Source organism: Columba livia, chromosome 29, assembly GCF_036013475.1.
Source record: "Columba livia isolate bColLiv1 breed racing homer chromosome 29, bColLiv1.pat.W.v2, whole genome shotgun sequence".
Classification (NCBI taxonomy): domain Eukaryota; kingdom Metazoa; phylum Chordata; class Aves; order Columbiformes; family Columbidae; genus Columba; species Columba livia.
Window position 1 is genome coordinate 728153 of NC_088630.1, and position 21931 is coordinate 750083.

The window sequence follows — 21931 nt, forward strand, 5'->3', positions numbered from 1 at the left end:
CCTGTCCGCCTGTCTGTCCCGCCCTGTGCCCCCCACCTGTCCCCGGCGCGCCAATTCGGCCACACCCCCTCGCGAGGCCCCGCCCCTAGCGCACGCGCGCAACGGAGAGGCGGGGACGGGGGCGAACCGACGCATGCGCAAGACAGAAGGGCGTGGACCGGGCGGGGCTGGCGAAGGGGCGGGGCGGTGTCATGGCAACGGGGCGTGGCTGACGCACGCGCAGCGCGGCAGGGAGGGCGGTTGGGCGTGGCTGGCGCACGCGCAGGCTGAAGGCGGGCGGGAAAGATTTGCCATGGGGCGTGGCCACGCATGCGCCCTGCGATGCGCGTCGCCGCGCGCGCCGGTCGCCTCATGGCCGCCGCCGGGAGCCCCGGGACCGGGACCGGGCCCGAGCGGCCGCGGCCCGAGCCCGCGCCCCGCATCGGCACCCACGACGGCACCTTCCACTGCGACGAGGTGCTGGCGTGTTACCTGCTGCGCCTCCTGCCCCAGTACCGGGTACGGCACCGTGCGGCGGGACGGGACGGGGCTTGCGGCCTGTTCGGGCTCCCCCTGCAGCCGGGCGGCTCTTTCCAGGGCCGCTCCTCGGGGTGCCCTCAGGTGCCTCGTCCCCCTTCGGGCTTCCCCGTCACCCCGGGGGCAGCTCTCGGGGTCCCCAGTGGCACCTGGGGCCACTCCTGGGTCACCACATCCCTCCTGGGGGTCCCTGGTCCCCCCCAGTCGCTCCTCGGGGTCACCACTCCCCCCCAGGGACCAGCTTTGGGTTCCAAATCACATCTGCGGGTCCCTGGTCCCCCCCAGGGCCGCCCTTTGGTCCCCAGTCGCTGCTCGGGGTCACCGGGGGCCAGCTTTGGGTTCCCAGTCACATCTGGGGGTCCCTGTTCCCACCCAGAGGCCACCCTTTGGGTCCCTTGTTCCTCTTGGGGGTCCCCAGTTGCACCCCGGGGCCGCCCTTATTCCCCAGTCACACCTGGGGGTCCCAGGGGTCGCCCTGAGGTCCCTTTTGGGGCCCCCATCCCACCCGGGGTCACCCTTAAGTTCTCAGTCCCTCCTTGGGGCCCAGCAGCAGCACCCGGGGGGGTCCCCCCTCCCTCGTGGGGCCTCCCCGGGCCCCCCCCTCACCCCCCGCCCCCGGCAGGACGCCGAGGTTCTGCGCACCCGGGACCCCCAGCTGCTGGCCCGGTGTGACGTCGTGGTGGACGTCGGGGGCGAATACGACCCCAAGCGACACCGCTACGACCACCACCAGAGGTGAGACACCCCCACGCCCAACGTGGGGTCCCCCGGGTGCCGGGGTCCCTCGGGGTGACCCTGCGGCCCCCCCAGGTCCTTCAGTGAGTCCATGCGGAGCCTCCGGCCCGACAAGCCCTGGACCACGAAGCTGAGCAGCGCCGGGCTGGTTTATTGTCACTTTGGCTCCCAGATCCTGGCGGGGCTCCTGGGGCAGCCGGAGGACGGGCCCGTAGTGACGGCGCTTTACGATAAGGTACCGGGGAGGGGGGGCGGGGGGGCTCTAACCATGTGGTGTCACCACCCTTGAGTCCTGGCATCCTCGTTGGGGACACCCTTAGGTGCCCTGTCCCCCTTCGGGGTTACCCACAGGTAGCTTTTGGGGTCCCAAGTTCCCCATTGGGCCACCCTTTGCGTCCCCCGTCCTTCTCGGGTGTCCCTGGTCCCATCCAGGTGACACTGTTTGGGTCCCCAGGGGCCACGCTTTGGGTCCCCCGTCCTTCTTGGGGGTACCTGGTCCTACCCAGGTGACACTGTTCTTGTCCCCAGTCCATCCTTGGGGTCCCCAGATGCACCCAGGAGCCACCCTTATGTCCCCAGTCCCCTTGGGGTCCCCAGGGGCCACCTTTTGGGTCCCCTGTCCCCCTTGGGGGTCCCTGTTCCCACCCAGGGGCCACCCTTAGGTCCCCAGGGGCCACCCTTTGGGTCCCCTGTCCCCCTTGGGGGTCCCTGTCCCCACCCAGGAACCACCCTTAGGTCCGCAGTCCCCCTGGTGTCCCCAAGGGCCACCTTTGGGTCCCCTGCCCCTCTCAGGGTCCCCTGGTGGGGCTCAATCTCCGCACACCTTTCCCTGGGGCGTCCCCTTGGCGAGGTGTCACCCCACCAGAGACCCCATAAGATCAGGGACCAGTTTGTTCCTGTGCGGCTGGACCCCCCCCGTGTCCCCCCCTGTGTCCCCTCCGTCCCCAGCTGTACGAGAACTTCGTGGAGGAGATCGACGCCATGGACAACGGCATCGCGCAGGCGGAGGGCGAGCCCCGCTACGCCGTCACCACCACCCTCAGCGCCCGCGTCGCCCACCTCAACCCCCGCTGGAACGACCCCCGGCCGGACCCCGAGGTGGGGGCGGGAAAACGGGCTGCGGGGGGACACGCACCCCGGCTTGGGGACAGCGCTGAGTGTCCCCTGTCCCCAGGCGGGGTTCAGACGGGCGACGGAGCTGGTGGGGAGCGAGTTCCTGGAGCGGCTGCATTATTACCACGGCGCGTGGCTGCCGGCGCGCGCGCTGGTGGAGGAGGCCGTGCGGAAACGCTTCCAGGTACCCGGCTGGGGGGGCTGGGGGTGGGGGGAGCCTGGGTCCTGGTGTTCCGTATGGCTGTGCAGCCCCGCTGTGTTCCTATAGCCCCACGTGGGGCTGGGCACCCCCCTGTATCCCTATACACTCATGTATGGCCATGCCCCCCTTCCTGTGCCCCTATATGTGGCTGGGCCCCACATCCTGTGCCCCTATATCCTTATATATGGCTGTACTCCCCCCATACCTCTATATACTCATATATGGCTGTGCCCTCATCCTTTGCCCCTATATCCTTAAATAAGGTCGTGCCCCCCATCCTGTGCCCCTATATCCTTATATATGGCTGTATACCCCCCCATGCTCCTATATCCTTATATATGGTTGTGTCCCCCCCCCCGTGCCCCTATATCCTTATATATGGCTGTGTACCCCCCCGTGCTCCTATATCCTTATATATGGTTGTGTACCCCCCTGTACCCCTATATTGTATATGGCTGTGCCCCCCCTCCTGTGCCCCTATATCCTTATATATGGTTGTGTACCCTCCTGTACCCCTATATTGTATATGGCTGTGTCGCCCCTCCTGTGCCCCTATAGTCTTATATATGGCCGTGTCCCCCAAACCCCCCCAGCTCATTCCCCCCCGCAGCCCCCTGCACCAGATGCCCATGGGTGCAGGGGGGAAACCGAGGCAGGGAGCGGGAAACTGAAGCCGGGGGGCAGCGCAGGCAGCACCCCCACGTCCCGCCGTGTCCCCCCAGGTGGACGCCAGCGGGGCGGTGCTGGAGCTGCCGGGGGGGGGCTGTCCCTGGAAGGAGCACGTTTTCCGCCTGGAGCAGGAGCTGGCGCTGCCCACCCCCCTCCAGCTGGTGCTTTACCCCGACGGCGCGGGGCAGTGGCGGCTGCAGAGCGTCCCCGCGGGGCCACACACCTTCCAGAGCCGGTGAGCCCCCCCGCCGCGTCCCCTCCCCTCGGTGACGTCCCCCCGGGGGCCGTTTGTCACCTGCCACCCCCCCCCGCAGGCTCCCGCTCCCCGAGCCCTGGCGCGGGCTGCGGGACGAGCCGCTGTCCCTCGTCACCGGCGTCCCCGGCTGCGTCTTCGTCCACGCCAGCGGCTTCACCGGAGGGAACCGCACGCGGGAGGGGGCTCTGGAGATGGCGCGGAGGACGCTGGCGCTGCGGGACGGGGGGGGCGCGCAGAGCGGGTGACCCCCCCCCGTCAGCATCACCCCAAAAGGGACCTTGGGGTGGCTGAGAATGTCCCTACGCAGCACATGAACAGGGACACGGGGACAGCGCTGTCTGTGCGCTGGGGGGGTCAGGCTCCCCCCAGGGGGTCACTGGTCCTGGTCCTGGGCCAGTCAGCCCAAAGAAAGAGACTTTCGGGACCCATTTCCCTGGACATTGTCCCCATTCCTGACGCGCATCCGCTGTGGGTTCCCAGTAAAATCCAGTCTGCTCCCCGTGCGCTCCCTGCTCGGATAACGGGGCGGGGGGGGCGGGGTGTCCGTGGGGGGTGATGGGGGGACAGGGCTGCGCGTAGCTACACTGAAAGGGCTGCAGTGGGGCACAAGCATCACCCCCCACACACCCTGGGAAATGGGGAGGGGACCCAGGCGTCCTGCCACCCCCCCAACCCGCCATCTGTCACCACAAGGCGGGGGGGGGACACCGAGCCCCCCGCGTTGCTCCCAGTCAGCGGGCAATGGGGACGCGCTGGGGACCACCCGGCTGCCCCCCCCCGCCGCTGCCCCCCCGCGGCAACGGCACCGAGGCGCCGGGGGGGCCCGGGCGGGCGCCAGACGTGGGGGGGCTGGTGGCCGTGGGGGGGTGGCTCGTCACCGTGCTGCTCTGCGTGGGCCGGGCGGTGCGGAGGAGCCGCGCGCGGAGCCGCCTGCACCTCCAGCACCTGCGGGCGCTGCCCTGCGAAGCGGCCCCCCCCCCCCGCAAGGGAGGAGGAGGAGGAGGAGGAGGGGGAGGAAGATGAGACGCTCAGCACCGTCCTCTGAGGAGCCCCCAGGGGTTGAACCCCCCCAGACCCACCTCAGCGCCTGGAAATGGGTTCGTATCCCCTCGTTGTCATCGTGTGTCCCCACGGGGGGTTTTCCAAGCCCTGGGGGGGTTTTGCCTTTTTTGTGGGGGGGAGATTTTAGGAGGTCTTGGGGATGGTTGCAGAGCTGGGGGGTTAATGCCCACCCCCCCATCATTTCTGTGCTTTAGGAGCAATGGCAGCGTAATCCCGGGATTAAACGTGTAATCCTGGGCTTTAACCCGCGGCCTCAGCGTTAATCCTGCTCTGGGCGGGGGGGCCATTGTGGGGGTTTATGGTCCCAGAGTGTTTATCACTAAAGATCGAGTCCAACCGTTCACCCAACGCCGGCACCAAAACGCCCCCAGACCCTCGTCTGTCACCCCCCAGGGACGGGGGACGGTGACCCCAGCACTGCCCTGGGCAGCCTGTTCAATGCCCTTTGGGGCAGAAATCACCCCAAATTTCCACCCTCGGCCTCCCCGGGTGCAACTTGAGGCCGTTTCCTCCCGTTCTATCCATTTATCCCACCACTAAGGTCCCTCTCAGCTCCTCTTCTCCAGCCCTGACCAGCAAAGAGCGACACGCGAAGAGAAAAGGACCCAGATTTAATCCACCCAGCGAACCCCCACGGAGGTGCCGGAGCCGCCTGAGGCCACACGTGTCCCGGGAGGAGGAGGAGGAGGAGGAGGAAGGGGGCGGTGGGGTCAGAGCTCCGAGAAGAGCGGCTGCTCCCGCCCGGCGGCCACGGGCACCGCGGGGCTGCGGCCGGGGCTGGCGCGGGGGACGCGGCCGCTGACGAAGAAGAAGGGGACGTGGCTGATCTTCCCTGTGGACCAGCACTGCGGGAGGAGGAGGAGGAGGAAGAAAAGAGGATGATGCCCGGAGGACAAGGAGGAGGACATGAGGACATCAAGAGGACGAGGAGGAGGAGGACGACGACATGAGGAGGAGGAGGACGACGACGACATGAGGAGGACGACATGAGGAGGAGGAGGACGACGACATGAGGAGGAGGAGGACGACGACATGAGGAGGAGGAGGACGACGACATGAGGAGGAGGAGGAGGAGGAGGAGGACGACAACATGAGGAGGAAGACACAGCAAAGGACAAGAGTCCAAGTGTCACCGTCTTGTCCTCCCCGTCATCTCACCGCGGACACTTTCCTCCCCCTCCCCTCCCCTCCCCATGGGGACACCCCCCCCCAACTCAGCCACCAGGGACAGCGACCGGGACCCCCGTAAAGCGCCGTCACCCCGGGTTCGGCTCTCACCACGGTCAGGAGGGCGCCCTTCCCGAAGCACGGCTGGAAGGCCACGAGCTGGGGCTGCGCGTCCCGCTCGCCGCGCAGGAACCCGCTGCCGGGGAGAGGACAAAGCGCGGTCACGGCAAAACGCGGCGTTTCCGCGTCACTTGCGGTGACACGAGGACGTTTGGGGACGCGCGGAGCAAAGCGCTTCCAGGCGGGTGACGGATGAGACGGCCAAAACGCAACCGGTTTTGGGGTAAAACGGCCAAAGGGGGAGCGCAGGGTGGCAGCGTCTTCTCCACCGCGCCCCAGGGGATCGTGGCATGAAACCCCCCAAAATCACCCCAAAACCAACATGAGTGTCAACCCGAAGCGAACGGACGTACCAGGGCAGGAGCTCGAACACGGGGCTGTTGCGGGTGCGAAACACGGCGACGACCGTCTGGCTGCCGGGGGCGTCGCGCTGTCCTGAGGGGACAGAGGAGCCACCGCGATGTCCCTCGGCCCGGGGACAGGGGACACGGGTTGGATTTGGGGGGTGGGACATGACAGTGGTGCCCTGAGGTGCACGGGGTCCCAGACGCAGCTTTTAAAGCCCTTTTGGGGATTTAAATCCAGCTCCGAGCTCTCAGGTTTGGCTGAGGGGGGGTTGTGCCATTTTCCCCGCAGAAAGGGGGATTTGGGGCAAATCTGGCCCGGGGGGCGGCTCTCACCTCTGACGATCACCGCTAATCTCTCCCCAGTGGGATCCCACGCCATGGAGTGGATTTCTCCTCCGATCCTGGAAACGGGCACAAGCGGCACCGAGATCCCCCCGTGTCCCACCGAGATGGGGACGCGGACGCGGCCCCCCCGGTGTCACCAGACCCACCTCTCCTCCCCGTAGAGCGTCTCGAAGGTGGTTTCGGACAGATCTGCCACCACAGAGGCTGTTTTGGAGCCTCCCACTTGCCCCTGCATCTCCCCTGGAACAAAAAGCCCCCGGTTACATCCAACAGCACGAAGGAACCAACCTAATGCCTATGAGAAAATTAATACGAGATGAGTAATAAACGAGATACCTAATTGTAGAACAAAACCTACCCCCCAATTGAGAACTGAACCACAGACAGTTGATTATTGAGTGATTAGTGCTAAATTTTGTGGATGTGCTTAACCTAAAGCCAATTTTGTTCATTAGTATATTGTTTTAATATCAAAATACAGCTCCTCGTTGATGGTCATTAGGAGAAAAGCCCTATTTAATTTACCTTGTATGCAAATATTGTAACTAATTAGTCCTACAGGCCTGTCCTGAGGGTGTGTATATAATAAGATTTTATATATATGATTGAGACTGGGCCGCTGGTTTGATCCGGCATCCAGACTTGTACAACTCTAATAAAATCAATATTTCACGTCTGTGTGTAAAATCGGCTCATTTGCACACACACCGGGGTGAAAAACCCTGATTTAGGGACAACACTGCTGGGTACGGGATGGGGGAGGTTGCAAACAGCAGCACCAGCCGCCTCCACGGAAAAAAACCCCACGTGAGCATTTAAAGGGGTTTTTTTGGGCCTGTAAGATCAGAACTGGGAGCAAGAAGTGACACGAGGAGGAAAAACCCAACCCCACGGAGACTCTTTGCTGCGAACGTGGCTGAGAAGAGAAAATACCATCAGGCCACAACCAAAAATCAAAGAAACTGGGTGGGGGGAATGGATGAACTCACCCCGGGGCTCTGAGAAGGACAGGGAGTAGATGACAGATTCCCCCAGCACTGAGAAGAGCAGGCGGCTGCCGTCGGGGCTCCAGCACCCTGTCTGTGGGACACAGGGCCCTGTCAGTGCCCAGCACCCACCCCAGGGGGCCCAGGAGGGTTTAGGGGCACTAGGAAGCAATATCAACACTGGGAGGCAACAACATGGGGTGGAGCCGGGGGCGGCGCCGTCTACCCCGGCCCCGGGGGCGGCGCCGTCTACCCCGGCCCCGGGGGCGGCGCCGTCTACCCCGGCCCCGGGGGCGGCGCCGTCTACCCCGGCCCCGGGGGCGGCGCCGTCTACCCCGGCCCCGGGGGCGGCGCCGTCTACCCCGGCCCCGGGGGCGGCGCCGTCTACCCCGGCCCCGGGGGCGGCGCCGTCTACCCCGGCCCCGGGGGCGGCGCCGTCTACCCCGGCCCCGGGGGCGGCGCCGTCTACCCCGGCCCCGGGGGCGGCGCCGTCTACCCCGGCCCCGGGGGCGGCGCCGTCTACCCCGGCCCCGGGGGCGGCGCCGTCTACCCCGGCCCCGGGGGCGGCGCCGTCTACCCCCCACCCGGGGGCGGCGCCGTCTACCCCCCACCCGGGGGCGGCGCCGTCTACCCCCCACCCGGGGGCGGCGCCGTCTACCCCCCACCCGGGGGCGGCGCCGTCTACCCCCCACCCGGGGGCGGCGCCGTCTACCCCCCACCCGGGGGCGGCGCCGTCTACCCCCCACCCGGGGGCGGCCACTGCCACACATGGCTGAGAAATGCCACCCCCGCGTATGACCTGGCAGCGTCCCGTGATCGTGGGCCAGCGCTCGCACGTCCACGTCTGAGCCTCCCACACTCTGGAAAAGAAACGGAGCCTGAAGTCAGTGGGAGAAATTCCTGGGGGACGTTGGACCCTGTCTTATCCCCCCCCCTCAGGTGCAAAGAACCCAGATCTGCTTGGTTTTGGAATAAATAAAAATAAAATAAATAAACAAAATTCAATTTTAAATAAGTAAAACAGAATAAAGGAAACAAAATGAATAAAACAAAATAAGTAAAACGAACAAAATAAACCAAATTAAACAATATAAAATAACCAACATGAATAAAATAGCCACCACTTTCTGTTGGCATCAGGCATCATCCTTCCAGCAGCTGTATATCAAGGTTATTAACAGCTGGACTTAATGATCTTAAAGGTCTTGTCCAAACAAAATGCATCTGTGGTTATAAACAAAAACAATAATAAGGGCTGAAATCACATATGTGGGAGGGGGGAGCTGACCTGAACACGGCCGAGGGGGTGGCCGCCAGGACCTTGCTGCCATCTGGTGACCAGGACAAGTAGGTGACACCACCACCCCCGAACCACGGCAGCTGGACGCAGCTTTCGGTGGAGACGTCCCACACCTGCAGGAGGGGACAAGGGGAGGGTGGGGACATGGGAACCCGAGGAGGGGATAAGGAGTAGAATGGGGACGCGAAGACCCAAGGAGGGGACAAGGAGGAGGGTAGTGACACTGGGACCTGAACAAGGAGGAAATTGGAGACAGACAAGGAGGAGGATGAGGACACTGGGAGCTAAATGAGCAGGACAGAGACATAGGGACCTGAGGAGCGGACAAGGAGGAGGGTGGTAACACTGCGACCTGAACAAGGAGGAGGATGAGGACACAGGGACTCAAACAAGGGACAAAGAGGACACGGGGACCCAAGCCACCCCCCTGCGACTCACCAGCATGGCCGTATCAGCAGGGGATGCCGAGAGCAGCAGCTGCCCCCCAGGAGCCCAGGCCAGGCTGGTGACAGGGCTGTGACCGGGGTAGGACAACACCTGGGCACAGCCGGACGAGGGTCTGCAGGGACGGACACAGAGAAACACAGCGTCGGGTCCCTGTGTGAACCACAAGGGGCTCCAATCCCGCCGTGCGGGGACACGTGTGGGTTGTCACCTGGTGGAGAGGGAGGTGGGGTCCAAGTGCCACAGCAGGACGCAGCTCTGGCAGGCGACGGCCAGGATGGAGGCGCAGAGCGGCTTCCAGGCCACGGCCGCCACGTTCCGCTGCAGCCGGTGCTTCAGCGAGGGGACGGTGACGCTGCCAGAGAGGGGTGACAGGTGACAAAGGGGACAACGGGGAATCGAGAGTCCCCACTGGCCATCTCCTGGTGTTCCCCCTCCAGCTCGAGTGGGAGGAGGGGGGGATGTGTCCCACTGTCACCTGCATCGCTTTGGGGACAGAGACCCCAGCCAGGTGACACCAGCAGCTGGGAGGTAGCACTTGGCGGCTTGAAGTCCCAGCTCGGGGGGGGACACGGGGAGGGAACAGGGGGACCTGGGGACAAAGGGAACTTGGGGACACCCCGAGGCTGCTCTGCCAGGTCTGTGCACCCGGGTTGTCCTGGGGGCTGCAGAGCCGTGGGGGGGGGGGGGGGAAGAAAATACAAAGCATAAGGAAGGACAGAGATTTCTGGGGACATCCCCAGCGAGAGGCTCTGGGGACAGACGGTGCCGGGGACAGCAAAGCCCCAGCGAACTGTGGGGCAATGAGGGGCTGGGGGAGCCCTGGGGCCGTGCTGGGGGGCAAACCGGGGAGCAGGGGGTGCCCACACCCCCAGCCCTCACCTGCTGGAGTTATAGACCCGAATGGAGTCGTCCAGAAGAGCCGCAGCGAACTTGCTGGTGTGGGGGTGCCAGGCGAAGGCACGGATTGTGCAGCCGGCCCTGGGGGGGACACAGGGACACAGCGGTGACGTTTGGCAGGGTGTCGCAGCGCCCCCCGGTACAGCGGTTTGACTCACCAATCCACAGCCTGGGAGAACGTCGCGATCATGTCCTCAGTGCTGAGCTGCGGGGTAAAGAGACAATGCTGAGCAGTGAGGGCCCCCCGGACCCAACTCCCCCCTTTTCCTCTCCCCCCACCTTGATTTTGGTCCCGTTTTTGCCTTCCCAGTGCCTGCTCTCCTCCCTTTGGTGAAGGAAACCCACAGTGCTTCAGGAGGGACATTTCATTGTGTGATTCCCCCAGCACCGAGAAGAGCAGGCGGCTGCCGTCAGGGCTCCAGCACCCCGTCAGCACCCAGCACCCACCCCGAGGGAGCTGGGAGGGTTTGGGGGCTCTGGGAGGCAATGTCTACCCTGGGCGGGAACAGCCTGGGGAGGTAACGTCTGCCAGAGGGAGTCACCGTCTACCTCTCTGGGAAGGTGGGAAGGTCCCACCTCCCACCCAAACCAGACCCCCGCACTGTGGGTGTCACTGCGGGTGTCACATTGTCCCTGCTTTCCAAAGCACGAGGGTTTAACCCCCAAAAAGACTCACGGAGAGGTGTGGGAAGAAGGAGCCGTGCAGCGAGGAAAGCCAGCGGCACAGGGCCAGCAGGAACTGCGAGGTCGCGTTCAGCCACTGCGGCCCTGGGGGGACAAGGGACATCAGACACCAGGGACCAGGGACAACAGGGACACCCCGGTCCCCATGGGCACCCCAGACTCACCCTCGTCCTCGGCAGCAGCCACCTCTGCGAGCAGCCCACACAGCCCCACGTCCCGCCTGAAAAACACCCGTCAGCCCACGTGTGACGGGGATGCCGAGCTCAGTGTCCCCAAGAACCTCGTCTGTTCAGCCCTCCAGGGATGGCGACTCCAGAACTGCCCTGGGCAGCCTGTTCAATGCCCGAGAGCCCTTTGGGGAACAAATCACCCCAAACTTCCAACCTCACCCTCCTTCCCCAGCTCCATTCTCTTCTCTGAACTCACTACAGCTCCTCAAGCTCCTTCTTGTCATGAGGTGATCCCGCCACCCCTGGGGCCGCCATGTTGAGCCCTGAGGCGATTCCGCTGCCCCTGGGGCCGCTATTTTGTGGTTTTAGGTCATCTTGGTGCCCCCGAGGCCACAATTTTGTCAGCTGAGGTGATCCTGCCACTCCTGGTGCTGCCATTTTGAGCCCTGAGGTGATCTTGGTGCCCCTGGGGCCACAATTTCACGTTTTGAGGTGATTTTGGTGCCCCCTGGGCCGCCATTTTGAGCCCTGAGGTGATTTCGGTGCCGCCATTTTGAAGGTCCCAAAGCTGCCCCCAGGATTCGCGGTTTGGCCTCTGTCACCAACACCCCCAGCCCCTTTTCCAGCCGCTCCCCATGGGATTTATTCACAAAGCGAATGGGTAGGCCAAGTCTGTGTCCCCCCCAGGGCAGGTTCGGGGGGGGCTGCACCCACCATGCACTGAGGCAGCGTTTCCATAGGGCCTCGCGGTGGTGGATGAAGGCCGGGCGGGCGCTGGGCTCCAGGCGGCCGGGAGCCTTGAGGGTCTCCCTGGGCAGGGTGGGCACAGGCAGCTCGGCCACCTGTGAGGTGGAGAGTGACATGGGGGGGACACAGAAAGCAAAGAGTGATAAGCATAAAGATGGGGTGAAGGGATGGGGAAACACCCCCGGTGGGGGGAGTCTGTCACACACAGAACCCCAGAGTGTCGGGGGTTGAAGGGACCTGGAAAGCTCATCCAGTGCAATCCCCCCATGGAGCAGGAACACCCAGATGAGGTTACACAGGAACCAGGCGGGTTGGAATGTCTGCACAGAAGGAGACTCCACAACCCCCTGGGCAGCCTGGGCCAGGCTCTGCCACCCTCACCACGAACAAGTTTCTGCTCATATTTAAGTGGAACCTCCTGTGTTCCAGTTTGAACCCATTGCCCCTTGTCCTGTCACTGGTTGTCACCAGAAGAGCCTGGCTCCATCCTCCTGACACTCCCCCTTTCCATATTGATCCCCAGGAATGAGTCCCCCCTCAGTCTCCTCTTGTCCAGCTCCAGAGATCAGACGAGACTGGGCATTCTCAAGGCAGTAAGGCTGTATATATATATATATGTATGTATATCTATATGTTCGCCAAGTATATCCTGATAGTATCTGAACTAATCCCTTTTCTCAAGGGCAGAGCAGAGGGGCAGGAGAACTCTCTGACCTACTGACCACCCCCTTCTAACCCCCCCCAGGTCCCATTGGCTTCCTGGCCACAAGGGCCAGTGCTGGCTCATGGTCACCCTGCTGTCCCCAGGACCCCCAGGTCCCTTTTCACCGCTCCAACAGCTCATTCCCAACTTACACTGGAACCTGGAGGGTGACCTCGGGGTGGGGGGACAAGGCGGTGACACCCCCGCAGGACGGGGGTTCCCTGGGCCCGGGGGGGGGCTCACCTGGTTCTGGAAGGGCAGCGGGAGCTCCGAGGTGCGGCCGCAAACCAACGCGTTGTTGAACTCGTAGAGGGTGATGTCGCCGGGGGGCGGCGGGGGGGGGAACAGCGCTAAGGAACACATGGCGCCGCAGCTCCTGGCGGGGGCGGGGGGGGCACAGACGTGTTGAGAGGCTGAGAGACGCGACCCCCCCGCTCCGCAACCCCTCACACCCCCACCCCGGGTAAACCCAGTGAAGCCCGGGACGAGCCAGAGGTAACGCTGGGCAGTCCCGTTCACCCCGAGACCCCGACCCCACCCCCGCGTCCCTACGAGCCCCTCCCAGCCCCACCGCCCCCGCACCCCCGTACCTCGGCACGACCCCCGCTGCCTCCCCAGCCCCACCATGTACCCCCCGCTCACCAGCCCGCGCCCCCACGCCGCCTTCCCGCGCTGCCCCGCGGCGGGTGGGGGGGATTTAAAAGGGCAACGACCCCGCGGGCAGCACAGCGGGGGTGGCGCCCCCCTTCCCCGGTCTACCTCCGCCGTGACTCTCCGACTGGTTCTTCCCTTCGCAGAGAACCCAGTGCGGTGAATTAGGGGCTCCCCCGGTTCACGGGGAGGGCTGAGAAATTGGTGGGGACACCATAAGGGGCATTGCCCCTTTAAGAGAGGCGGTGCTTCCCTGGCGGGGGCGGGGAAGCGGCACGTGGTGCTGGCTGCGCAGGTGGAGCTTAAAGGAGCCTGCACCCCACCCCCGCTGTCCCAGTACCCCCGGTGGGGTCCTGCACTCCCCACATGGGGTCCCCGGGTCACCTACGTGTTCTGCCACCCCCACCCCGTGTCCTGCACCCCGACATGGGGTCCCCGGGCACCCCCGCGTCCTGCACCCCCCCGCGTCCTGCACCCCCCCGCGGTGTCCAGCACTCCCGTGGGGACCCCATCCTCCCGTGGGGTTCAGCAGCCCCCCCCGCTGTCGCGCACCCCTCCGTGGGGTCCCCGGGTACTCCCTGCCCTGTCACCCTGCTCACCGCACCCCCCGGACTTGGGGTGACCCTCCCGTGGGGGAGTTGCTGACTTCCGTGGGTGTCCCCCCCATGCGCGTGTCCCGTGCGTGTCCGTGTCCCCCCACCCCATACTCAAGTCCCGTGGGTGCCGGGTCCCATGGGTGTCCGTGTCCCCCCACCCCTGAGTCCCACGGGTCTCCCCAGGCAGGACAGCGGGTGCTGCGCCCCCTCTGCTCCCCCCCCCTTGGATCTCTCCCAACTCCTCTTTTCGGGCTCTCGATTTCCCTTCCTCCCCCCTCTCCTTTTCGGCTCGTTTTTTTGTATTTATCTCTGTGTTTTCCTTAGCGGCCGCAAAAGTTATTTTAATTTTTTCAGGATATTCAATAAAGGCTGCGGCGGAGGGGGGGGCTGCGGCGGGGGGGGCTGCGGCGGGGGGCCCTGCATTCCTCACCCGTTACCGAGCGAGCGGGGTTTGATCCGAGACACCCATTTGGACGGCGCCGACATCGCGACATCAGAGCCACCGCGGGGCTGGCGTGTCCCCCGGCTTCCCTTGGACCCCCCCTCAAAAATAAAATAAGCCCTGATGGGGCAGGAAAAGCTGGTGCTGCCAAAGGCGGGGGGGTGGGGGGCTGACAGGGGTTTTTTTGGGGGGGTCGTTGGCTGCGTTTGGGCTCCGTGGTTTGGGAGGCTCCGGGCGGTCGAGCCCTCGGTGGCCGCCGGGGTCGGGGTTTGGCTCGGGGGGGGAATCGCTGGCACCGGCCCACCCACAGCGAGCGACGGGGTTTTGGGGGGGAAAACGACCCAAAAAGCGCAAATCTGTATCTTGGGGGCGTGGAGTTTGGGGGCTGTAGGGAAAGCTGGCGCCCACCATCCCAAATTCCCCCGGGTGCCACCGTGGGGACGGCTCTGTCACCCTCCGTGTGCTGGCACTGGGCTCCCCCGCCGCCCTGGAATGGGGACACCTCCGTGCCTCAGTTTCCCCACCCTGCATGGGGGGGCAGCGTGTCCCCCCCGTCCCCGGGGACACCTGGGTCCTGGCCAGCGCTGCGGAGGAGCCGTGGCCGCGGTGACTCAGCCCGGGGCTGTCACACGTGGCCGGGGGGGGACACTCAGGGGACACCCGCCACGTTGGCACAGGGACCCGCTGCCGTCCCTGTCCCCTCACAGGGTGCCGGCAGCCGCCCCCCCACCCAATTTCGCGCTGGCGCAGGAGCCGCTTTCCACCTCCTTTTTGCCTTTTGCTGTGGCTTTTTTTGTTGGGTTTTTTTTTTTTTTTTCAGAAAAACCCCAGAAAAGCCCCAAACCGGCGCTGGGCGCATCAAAGGGCTGGCGGGAGCCCAGGGCGCCGGGAGGGGTGCTGGGGGGAGGAGGGGTGGGGTCCCTGCCAGCCCGCAGCACCCAAAATTGGGGTGTCGTCGGTAACACGTGGCCCCAACAAGCGCTGCCACGTGGCCCCCGCCGGTGATGCTGCTGTGGGGAAACTGAGGCACGGGGCGCACACGTTCCTGCGCACGCGTGGTCCTGTGCACACGCGTGGTCCTGTGCACACGCGTGTGTGTGTTGCGGTGCAGGGATGTCCCTGGGACTGGGGACACACGGTGTTGTGGGGACACGCATGTGAAAGGCAAAGCTGGTGTTGTCGCTGCTGTCACGTGTGGATGGAAAAGTCCTGTTGGGTCCCCAAGAGTGGCTTGGGGTGGTACCTGAGTCTGGGGACACAGGGACATGGGGACAGAGGGTATGGGACCATGGGGACACGGGGCTATGGGGTCCTGGGGGGATAGGGCCATGGGGACACAGAGTCGTGGGACTATGGGGACATATGTGTGACCTGCGGACATGGGGCCATAGGGGTGTAGGGACATGGGGACACCGAGATATGGGGACATGGGGCTGTGGGGTCCTGGGGACACAGGGCCACAGGGGTGTGGGACAGTGGGATCCTGGGAATGGGGGGACAGAGGACAAGAGGGACCCGGGGTCCTGGGGCTATGGGGACACAGAGACAAGGGACAACAGGGCCCTGGGGACATGGGGACACAGGGATATGGGATATGGGATATGGGCTATGGACGCACAGGGACCCAGGGGTGGGGGACAAAGTGACAGGGCCACATCGTCCCCAACCCCACGCAGCTCCCGCCACCCCTGAAGAGGGGGGACACGCTGACCCCAAGAGGGGCCACGTCCCCTCCGTGCCTCAGTTTCCCTGTGAGCACCACGAGCTCCGCTCTCACGCTTTAGCAATCCCTTTATTGCTTTTTTTTTGAGGGGGGCAGCCAGCTGAAAAAGGGGGGGAGGGATACATTAGCACCTAATGAACCGGGTGTGCTAACGAGGCCGGGGGGGGTGGAGAGGGGGCAAACCCTGTCCCTGAGCTCTGTGCGGGGGGCGAGGCGGCCGGTGGGGTTTTGGGGGAGAAGAGATGGGGGGGAGAGAAGAGATGGGGGGAAGAAGAGATGGGGGGAGAAGAGGGGGGGGTTGACCTCGACCCCCCCTCCCAGCGACCCCCAGAGCGCTCAGAGACCCCCCCATAATTTAAGACATAAATTACAGTTGCTAACAAGGAGCTGCCACCAGCCCTTGGGGCGGGGGGGGGTGGGGGGCGGGGCAACGCGAGGTTTTGGGGAGCGGAGGAGTGGGGGGGCGGGGGGCATCACCCCATAATAAATATCCCCGAGAGGAGGATGAGGATGGAAGACGAAGGCTCAAATCTCCAGCAAACTCCCGGTTTCGGGGCTCCCGGCGTCTTTCCCGGGCGACCCCGGCGGCGGGCGCGGCGAGGCGGGTTGAGCCGCCTGCTCCCCGTTCCCCGGCGTGGGGGGGTTGTTGTTAATTTTGGGGGGCCCGTTCTCCGCGTGGGTCTTCTGGTGCTTGCTGAGGTGGTCGCTGCGGGTGAAGCGTTTGCTGCAGAGCAGGCAGGTGAATTTTTTCTCGCGGGTGTGGGTGCGGACGTGCCGCTCCAGCTCGTCCGAGCGGGTGAAGCGCTTCCCGCAGAACAACCAGTTGCACACGAAGGGCCGTTCCCCCGTGTGCCACCGCAGATGCGCTTTCAGGTGCGACGCCTTCCCGTACACCTTCCCGCAGCCCGGGATGTGGCAGCTGTGCACCGGTTTGCGCCGCGACCCCCCCGGGCCCCCCCCGAGCCTCTCCAGCTCTTGGCAGTTGGGACAATCACAAGCCGGGCGGCCGCCCAAGGAGCCGCCGCGGGGACCTTTGGGGGTGTCGGTGGGTTTAGGGGTGGGGGGCGCCGGGGGGGTGTTGGTGTAAGGGGGGGGGTTGAGAGCGCTGAAATCCGAGCTGTAAGTGGGGAGGGGGGGGCTGAGGGTGGGTTGAGCCTGCAGAGAGCCCTGCAGCCCCTCGGCACCCGCCGGGCCCCCCAACCACCCCCCGTTGGGGTGCACGTCCCACCAGGAGGGCGCCGCCGGCCCTGACCCCCCCGGCAGCCCCCCCCCGATGCCGCCCTTGTACCAGGAGCCGTAGGGATGGGGCATCTCCAGCGAGGGGTAGACCCCCGGCAGGCAGTCACCCGGGGGGTGTCCCTTGGCCGTCACTACCACGGGGGCACCCAGCACCTCCTGGGCACCCGTGGGTGCTGGGAAGGGGTGGCCGAAGGGGCCGTAGTCGGGGCCGTAGGGCCCGGGGGACGCCTGGGGGCTGGCGGAGGGTGACAGAAGCCCCGGGGCGCTGGGGAAGGCGGCCGTGTAGGAGTCACCCATGGTGGCACCCGGGACACGCGGGGGAAGCACCCCGAGGTGCTGGGGACGGCGGCGTCAGCGGGGACACGGAGCCATGGTGCCTGTGGGGAGAGAGAGGGAGAGGGGGGTGAGGGTGCTGGGGGGCACCCAGTGCAACGGGGGAACTGGTGTGATGGGGTAACTGATGGGACGGGGCTCCCAGTGCAATGGGGTAACTGGTGCAATGGGGCACCCAGTGCAACAGAGCACCCAGTACAATGGAGTACCCAGTGTTGGGTGGCTCCCAGTGCGATGAGGTAACTGGTGCAATGGGGTACCCGGTGCAATGAGGTAACCAGTGCAATGGGGTAACTGGTGGGCAGCACCCACCCCTCAGCTACACCCCCCCCACGGTGACACCCATCACGTCCCACCCCACTCCCCGTGCCTCAGTTTCCCCTCGCAGAGCCGAGAAGGCCCCGTCTCCCCCCAGCAGCGGATCCTCATGGGGGTTTCTCTGCCTCCCCCCACCCCCAATCTCAGCTCCTTCTGCTTTTATGACCTTTTAATCGAATTATGTTGTGGCCGCCCCCTCCCCGGCAACTTCCTCTGCTTTATACCCTTCATGGCTTTCAGCTGCCGCGGGGCGTCCCGACTGCGCCCCCCCCATCACCCCCACTTTGCCCCTTTCTTTTTTTTTTTAATTCATCCCTCTCCTTCACCCATTTTGTGGCTTTGCTATTTTTTTTTTCGGGGGGGTGTCCCCCTCCCTTTTCGCCGCGGTTTTCGCTCCTATTTTTAAGCCGGGCCCGACCGCGGCCGCAGCGCGGCTCCCGGTTTTCCAAGGATAACAAGGGCCAGGCCTGTGCCCCGGGAACGCTGCCCTGCCCGCCAGAGCCGAGCTAATTAAAACCAGGGCGAGCGCCTAACTGAGCCACGCTTAAAAATAGTGGAAACCTCCCCATAAATCAGCTCCGCTTGCGCCGGGGAAATTAAGAGCAGGAGCCCCGGGGAGCTGCGGGCTGAGAACGGCACGAGCTCGGTGCACGAGTGGCTGCTGGGGGGGTGACAGCTGGTGGCTTCGTGGCCTCTGCTGTGTCACCTCCCCGGTCCTGAGCAGCCACCGGGGCTGGGACAGGTCCAGCCTCCAGTCCCCTGTTCCCAGCTCTTTGTCCCTGATTTCCAGTTCCTGGTCCCCAGCTTCAGGTCCCCTGTCCCCAAGCCCTAGACCTTGATTTCTAGTCCCTGGTCCCCCTTGTCCCCAGACCACAAGCCTGGTTGCCCATCTGTGATCCCCCCAATCTCTGATCCCAAGTCCCCAGTCCCTTGTCCTCAACCCCAGGTCCCCAAACCCCAGCCCTTGCCCCCAGCCCTTGTCCCCTCTCCCTTGTCCCCAAAGTCCATCCTTTGTCCCCAACCCCAGGTCCCCCAAACCCCATCCTTGGTCCCTGTCACTTATGCACCACTGCCCCCAGCAGGTGACCCCCAGCCCCTTCCTCAGTTTCCCCCCACCATCGTGCCCGCGAGTCCCCAGGCCACGCTGCCAACAGCCTCCGTCCCCAGCCCCCCATCCCATGAACCCAGGCGTCCGGGACGCCCCATCACCCAGGGCCACGGCTCCCCCTGTTCTCACGGTGAAACTGTCCCCAAAGAGGGGACATTTTGGGGTGGAGGTGGCACTTGGCACCATCCCTGTGTCCCTGTCCCCTCCCTGGGGACAGTGGGGCACAGGTTCTCCTGGGGTGGGGGACACCAGGTTGTCCCCTGTGGGTACAGGGACAGCAGGAGAGAGGATCGGGCCCTATATGGGGATGCAGGACAGCGGGTCCCCATCTCCTGGTCCCCACGGCTCCCAGGGACCACAGTGGCCTCCAGTGCCAGCCCAGTGTCCTCCCAGCGTGGCCCTGTGCCAGGGACATACGTGTCCCATCACCAGGCACAGGGTGCTGTGGCTTTGGGGACAGATGTGTCCCCAAGAGGTGCCAAACTCCTGGGGACGGACATGTCCCCATCAGCTGGTCTGGGGGTGCCATGACCCTGGGGACAGACGTGTCCCCAGCAGCAGCAGGTCCCGGGCACCCTGTCCCCATCCGCCCCCACCAGCACCCGGGGCTGAGCACCCCGGGGTGCCCCAGGACCCCAGCGATCCCCGCGCTGGGTGCTGGTGGCCAGCATGGCGGTGGCAGCGGTGACAGAGTGTCCCCCATTCTCAAGTGGGTCCCGTATCCCCAGAGTCCCTGTCCCGGGCTGGGGGGGTCCCCTATTCCCAGGGTCCCTGTCCCAAAAAGTCCCCATCCTGCAGAATGGGGTGTCCTCCATCCTGAAAAGTCCCCATCCTGGGGAGAGGGGTGTCCCCCATCCCCAAGTGTCCCCATCCGGGGGTCGCAGTGTCCCCCATCCCCAAGCGTCCCCATCCAGGGAGCGCAGTGTCCCCCATCCCCAATTGTCCCCATCCCCGGGAGCAGGGGGATCCTCTATTCCGCAGGGTCCCGTATCCCGAGGTCCCTGTCCCGAAAAGTCCCCATCCCGGGGAGCGCAGTGTCCCCCATCCCCAAGTGTCCCCGGTCCCGGGGCTCCTCACCGCGCTCCGGGGCTCCGCAGGTCCGGGGATGCCGGCGGTGGGTACCGGCCGATGTCGGGGTGTCGCTGTCCGGGGGTGTCGCCGTGCCGGGGTGTCGGTGTCCCGGGGTGTCGCGGTGTCCCTGGGGGCCGGTGTCGGGGTGCTGGTGTCCCGGTGGTGTCCCGGGGTCGGCGCGGGAGGGCCGGAGCAGCACCGCGCCCGCCCGCCCCGCTGTGCCGCTGCGGCGGGGCTGGGCCGGGCCGGCACCGGAACGGGAGCCCAGCCCCGAACCGCCCCTCGGCGGGGGGGGGACGGGCACGGAGGGGGGGTCGGGGGGAGGGAGGGCAGGGGGAAAGGGAAAAGGGGAAGGAAAGGGAAAGAGGAAGGAAAAGGGCAAAAGAAGGGGGAGAAACAGAAGGAAAAGGGGGAAAGGATGAAAAGGGGAAAAGAAGAGAAAGGAGGAAAGATGAAGGAAAAGGGCAAAAGAAGAAAAAGGGGGGAGGGAAGAAGGAAAAGGGAGAAGAGAGAAAAGAGAGAGAAACAGAAGGAAAAGGGGAAAAGAAGGAAAAGGGGAAAAGAAGGAAAAGGGGAAAAGAAGAAGGAAAAGGGGGAAGAGGGAAAAGAGAAAAAAGAAGGAAAATAGGAAAAGAAGGAAAAGGGGAAGAGTAGAAGGAAAGGGGAAAATAATGAAGAGGGGAAAAGAAGAAGGAAAAGGGGGAAAGAAGGAAAAGGGGAAAAGAAGGAAAAGTATGAACGAAAAGGACAAGGAATTGAAAGAGGGAAAGCAATTGGGAAGAAAAGGGAAACAGAAAGAAAAGAGGTAAGAGAAGAAAGGAAAAGAGAGGAAAGGAAAAAGGAAATGAGGAAGGAAAGGGAAATAAGAAAATGAAAAAAAAGGAAAGGGAAATAAAAAGAAAAGGAAAAAAGGAAAGGGAAAGGGAAAGAGAAAGAGGGAAGGGGAAGAGGAAGGGGAAGGGGAAGGGGAAAGGGAAGGGGAAGGAGGGGTGAACGGGAAAGTGCTGGAGAGGAGGAAGGAAAAAGGCAACAGAGAAGAGAGAGACAGGGAGGGGAAAGGGGACAAAGGGACAAAGGGGGTGGCAGGACCTGGGGCACCTGAGAGCTCGTCACCCCCTCACCCTGTCACCCCAGGGCCTGCGCGGGGGACATGGGGCGAAATCACCCCGAAATGGTGCCAGCGGGGATGGAGCAGCGCTGGGGACGAGGGTCTGGGATGGGGACAGCGACAGGATGGGGACAAAGCAGGAATGAGGACAAGGATGGAGCTGGAGGGACCAGGGAAGGGGACGGAGCAGTGACGGGGACAGAACTGGACCCAGGATGGGGACAGGGGGGACCAGGGGCTGGGGACAGGGACATGAGTGGCCCTGGAGATGGGGCTAGGGATCCCCGTGCCTCAGTTTCCCCACTATGGGGGCTTGTTCCAACCACTCTTTTTTCCCCTCCTTTTCCCCCTCCCCTTCTTTTTTAATTTGTTCCTTTTTCTTCCTATTTTCCCCGTTTCGCTTCCCCCTTTTCCCGTGTTTTCCCCCCCAGGCGGGTCGGGAGCCAGCGGGGCCCTTTCCCAGCCCTGACTCAGGGTTTTCCGCTCCGGAGCCGCCGGCGCCGCGGCCGAAGGCCACAACCACCGGCCCCCCCGGCCCCCCCTTCCCACAACCACCGCCCCCCCCCTCCAGGGCCCCCCCTTTTCTCCAGGGCTTCCACTGCCCACAAACTGGGAGCAAACTGGGAGCAAACTGGGACAGCCGCTCATCCCTCCTCTTCCTCACCCCCTCCTCGCGTTTTGTTTTGGGGGGGTCACGGGGGTTTGGCTCCCGCTGCGATGGTTTGGTTCACCCAGAGGGGGAACTGGAAGCCACTCGAACGCCTGGGTCCCCCCCGAATGCCTGGGTCCCCCCTGAACGCCTGGGTCCCCTCGTTCGCGGGGTAAATTGGGATTTGGGGCTCCCCCCGGCTTTGGGGTGGTGGGGACCCCCCTGTG

General features: G+C 64.5%; 3 protein-coding genes across 6 annotated transcripts; 1 reads left to right on the forward strand and 2 right to left on the reverse strand.

Moving 5' to 3' along the window:
- The first annotated feature begins 294 nt into the window (after positions 1-294).
- Positions 295-7204, forward strand: MYG1 (MYG1 exonuclease). Its single transcript, XM_065043508.1, has 8 exons — positions 295-498; positions 1139-1251; positions 1327-1486; positions 2200-2349; positions 2426-2548; positions 3289-3470; positions 3550-4588; positions 6551-7204. The coding sequence occupies exons 1-7, from the start codon at positions 310-312 to the stop codon at positions 3734-3736; spliced, it is 1104 nt and encodes a 367-aa protein (XP_064899580.1). The 5' UTR covers positions 295-309; the 3' UTR covers positions 3737-4588; positions 6551-7204.
- On the reverse strand, positions 5148-13354 carry AAAS (aladin WD repeat nucleoporin). 4 transcript variants are annotated; one of them, XM_065043501.1, is made up of 17 exons: positions 13057-13130; positions 12710-12842; positions 11731-11858; positions 11011-11066; positions 10839-10930; positions 10321-10367; positions 10145-10243; positions 9474-9617; positions 9257-9377; positions 8807-8931; positions 8318-8378; positions 7522-7612; positions 6679-6772; positions 6521-6588; positions 6194-6275; positions 5832-5916; positions 5148-5398 (listed from the first exon to the last, which is right to left on the reverse strand). In XM_065043501.1, exons 2-17 carry the CDS (start codon positions 12827-12829, stop codon positions 5264-5266), a joined length of 1548 nt encoding a protein of 515 aa, XP_064899573.1. In that variant the 5' UTR covers positions 12830-12842; positions 13057-13130; the 3' UTR covers positions 5148-5263. The 4 variants fall into 4 exon arrangements, with proteins under 4 accessions (XP_064899573.1, XP_064899571.1, XP_064899572.1 ...); XM_065043499.1 differs by lacking the exons at positions 5148-5398; positions 5832-5916; positions 13057-13130 and adding an exon at positions 13226-13354 and having other exon boundaries at positions 5926-6275; XM_065043500.1 differs by lacking the exons at positions 5148-5398; positions 5832-5916 and having other exon boundaries at positions 5926-6275; positions 13109-13209.
- A 2574-nt stretch (positions 13355-15928) lies between these two features.
- On the reverse strand, positions 15929-20206 carry SP7 (Sp7 transcription factor). The gene is made up of 2 exons (XM_065043511.1): positions 19954-20206; positions 15929-17494 (listed from the first exon to the last, which is right to left on the reverse strand). The coding sequence occupies exon 2, from the start codon at positions 17412-17414 to the stop codon at positions 16404-16406; it is 1011 nt and encodes a 336-aa protein (XP_064899583.1). The 5' UTR covers positions 17415-17494; positions 19954-20206; the 3' UTR covers positions 15929-16403.
- Positions 20207-21931: the final 1725 nt, after the last annotated feature.

Excerpts from the sequence above, each read along its gene's own strand:
- SP7 (XM_065043511.1), bottom strand. The coding sequence starts at position 17,414 with ATGGGTGACTCCTACACGGCCGCCTTCCCCAGCGCCCCGGGGCTTCTG.
- AAAS (XM_065043499.1), bottom strand. The coding sequence starts at position 12,829 with ATGTGTTCCTTAGCGCTGTTCCCCCCCCCGCCGCCCCCCGGCGACATC. Across the intron at positions 10,244-10,320 it reads TTCTCCCAGGCTGTGGATTG|GGCCGGCTGCACAATCCGTG; the intron begins GTGAGTCAAACC and ends TGTCCCCCCCAG. Across the intron at positions 7,613-8,317 it reads CGATCACGGGACGCTGCCAG|ACAGGGTGCTGGAGCCCCGA; the intron begins GTCATACGCGGG and ends TGTGTCCCACAG.
- MYG1 (XM_065043508.1), top strand. The coding sequence starts at position 310 with ATGCGCCCTGCGATGCGCGTCGCCGCGCGCGCCGGTCGCCTCATGGCC. Across the intron at positions 2,350-2,425 it reads ACCCCCGGCCGGACCCCGAG|GCGGGGTTCAGACGGGCGAC; the intron begins GTGGGGGCGGGA and ends CCCTGTCCCCAG. Across the intron at positions 2,549-3,288 it reads CCGTGCGGAAACGCTTCCAG|GTGGACGCCAGCGGGGCGGT; the intron begins GTACCCGGCTGG and ends GTGTCCCCCCAG.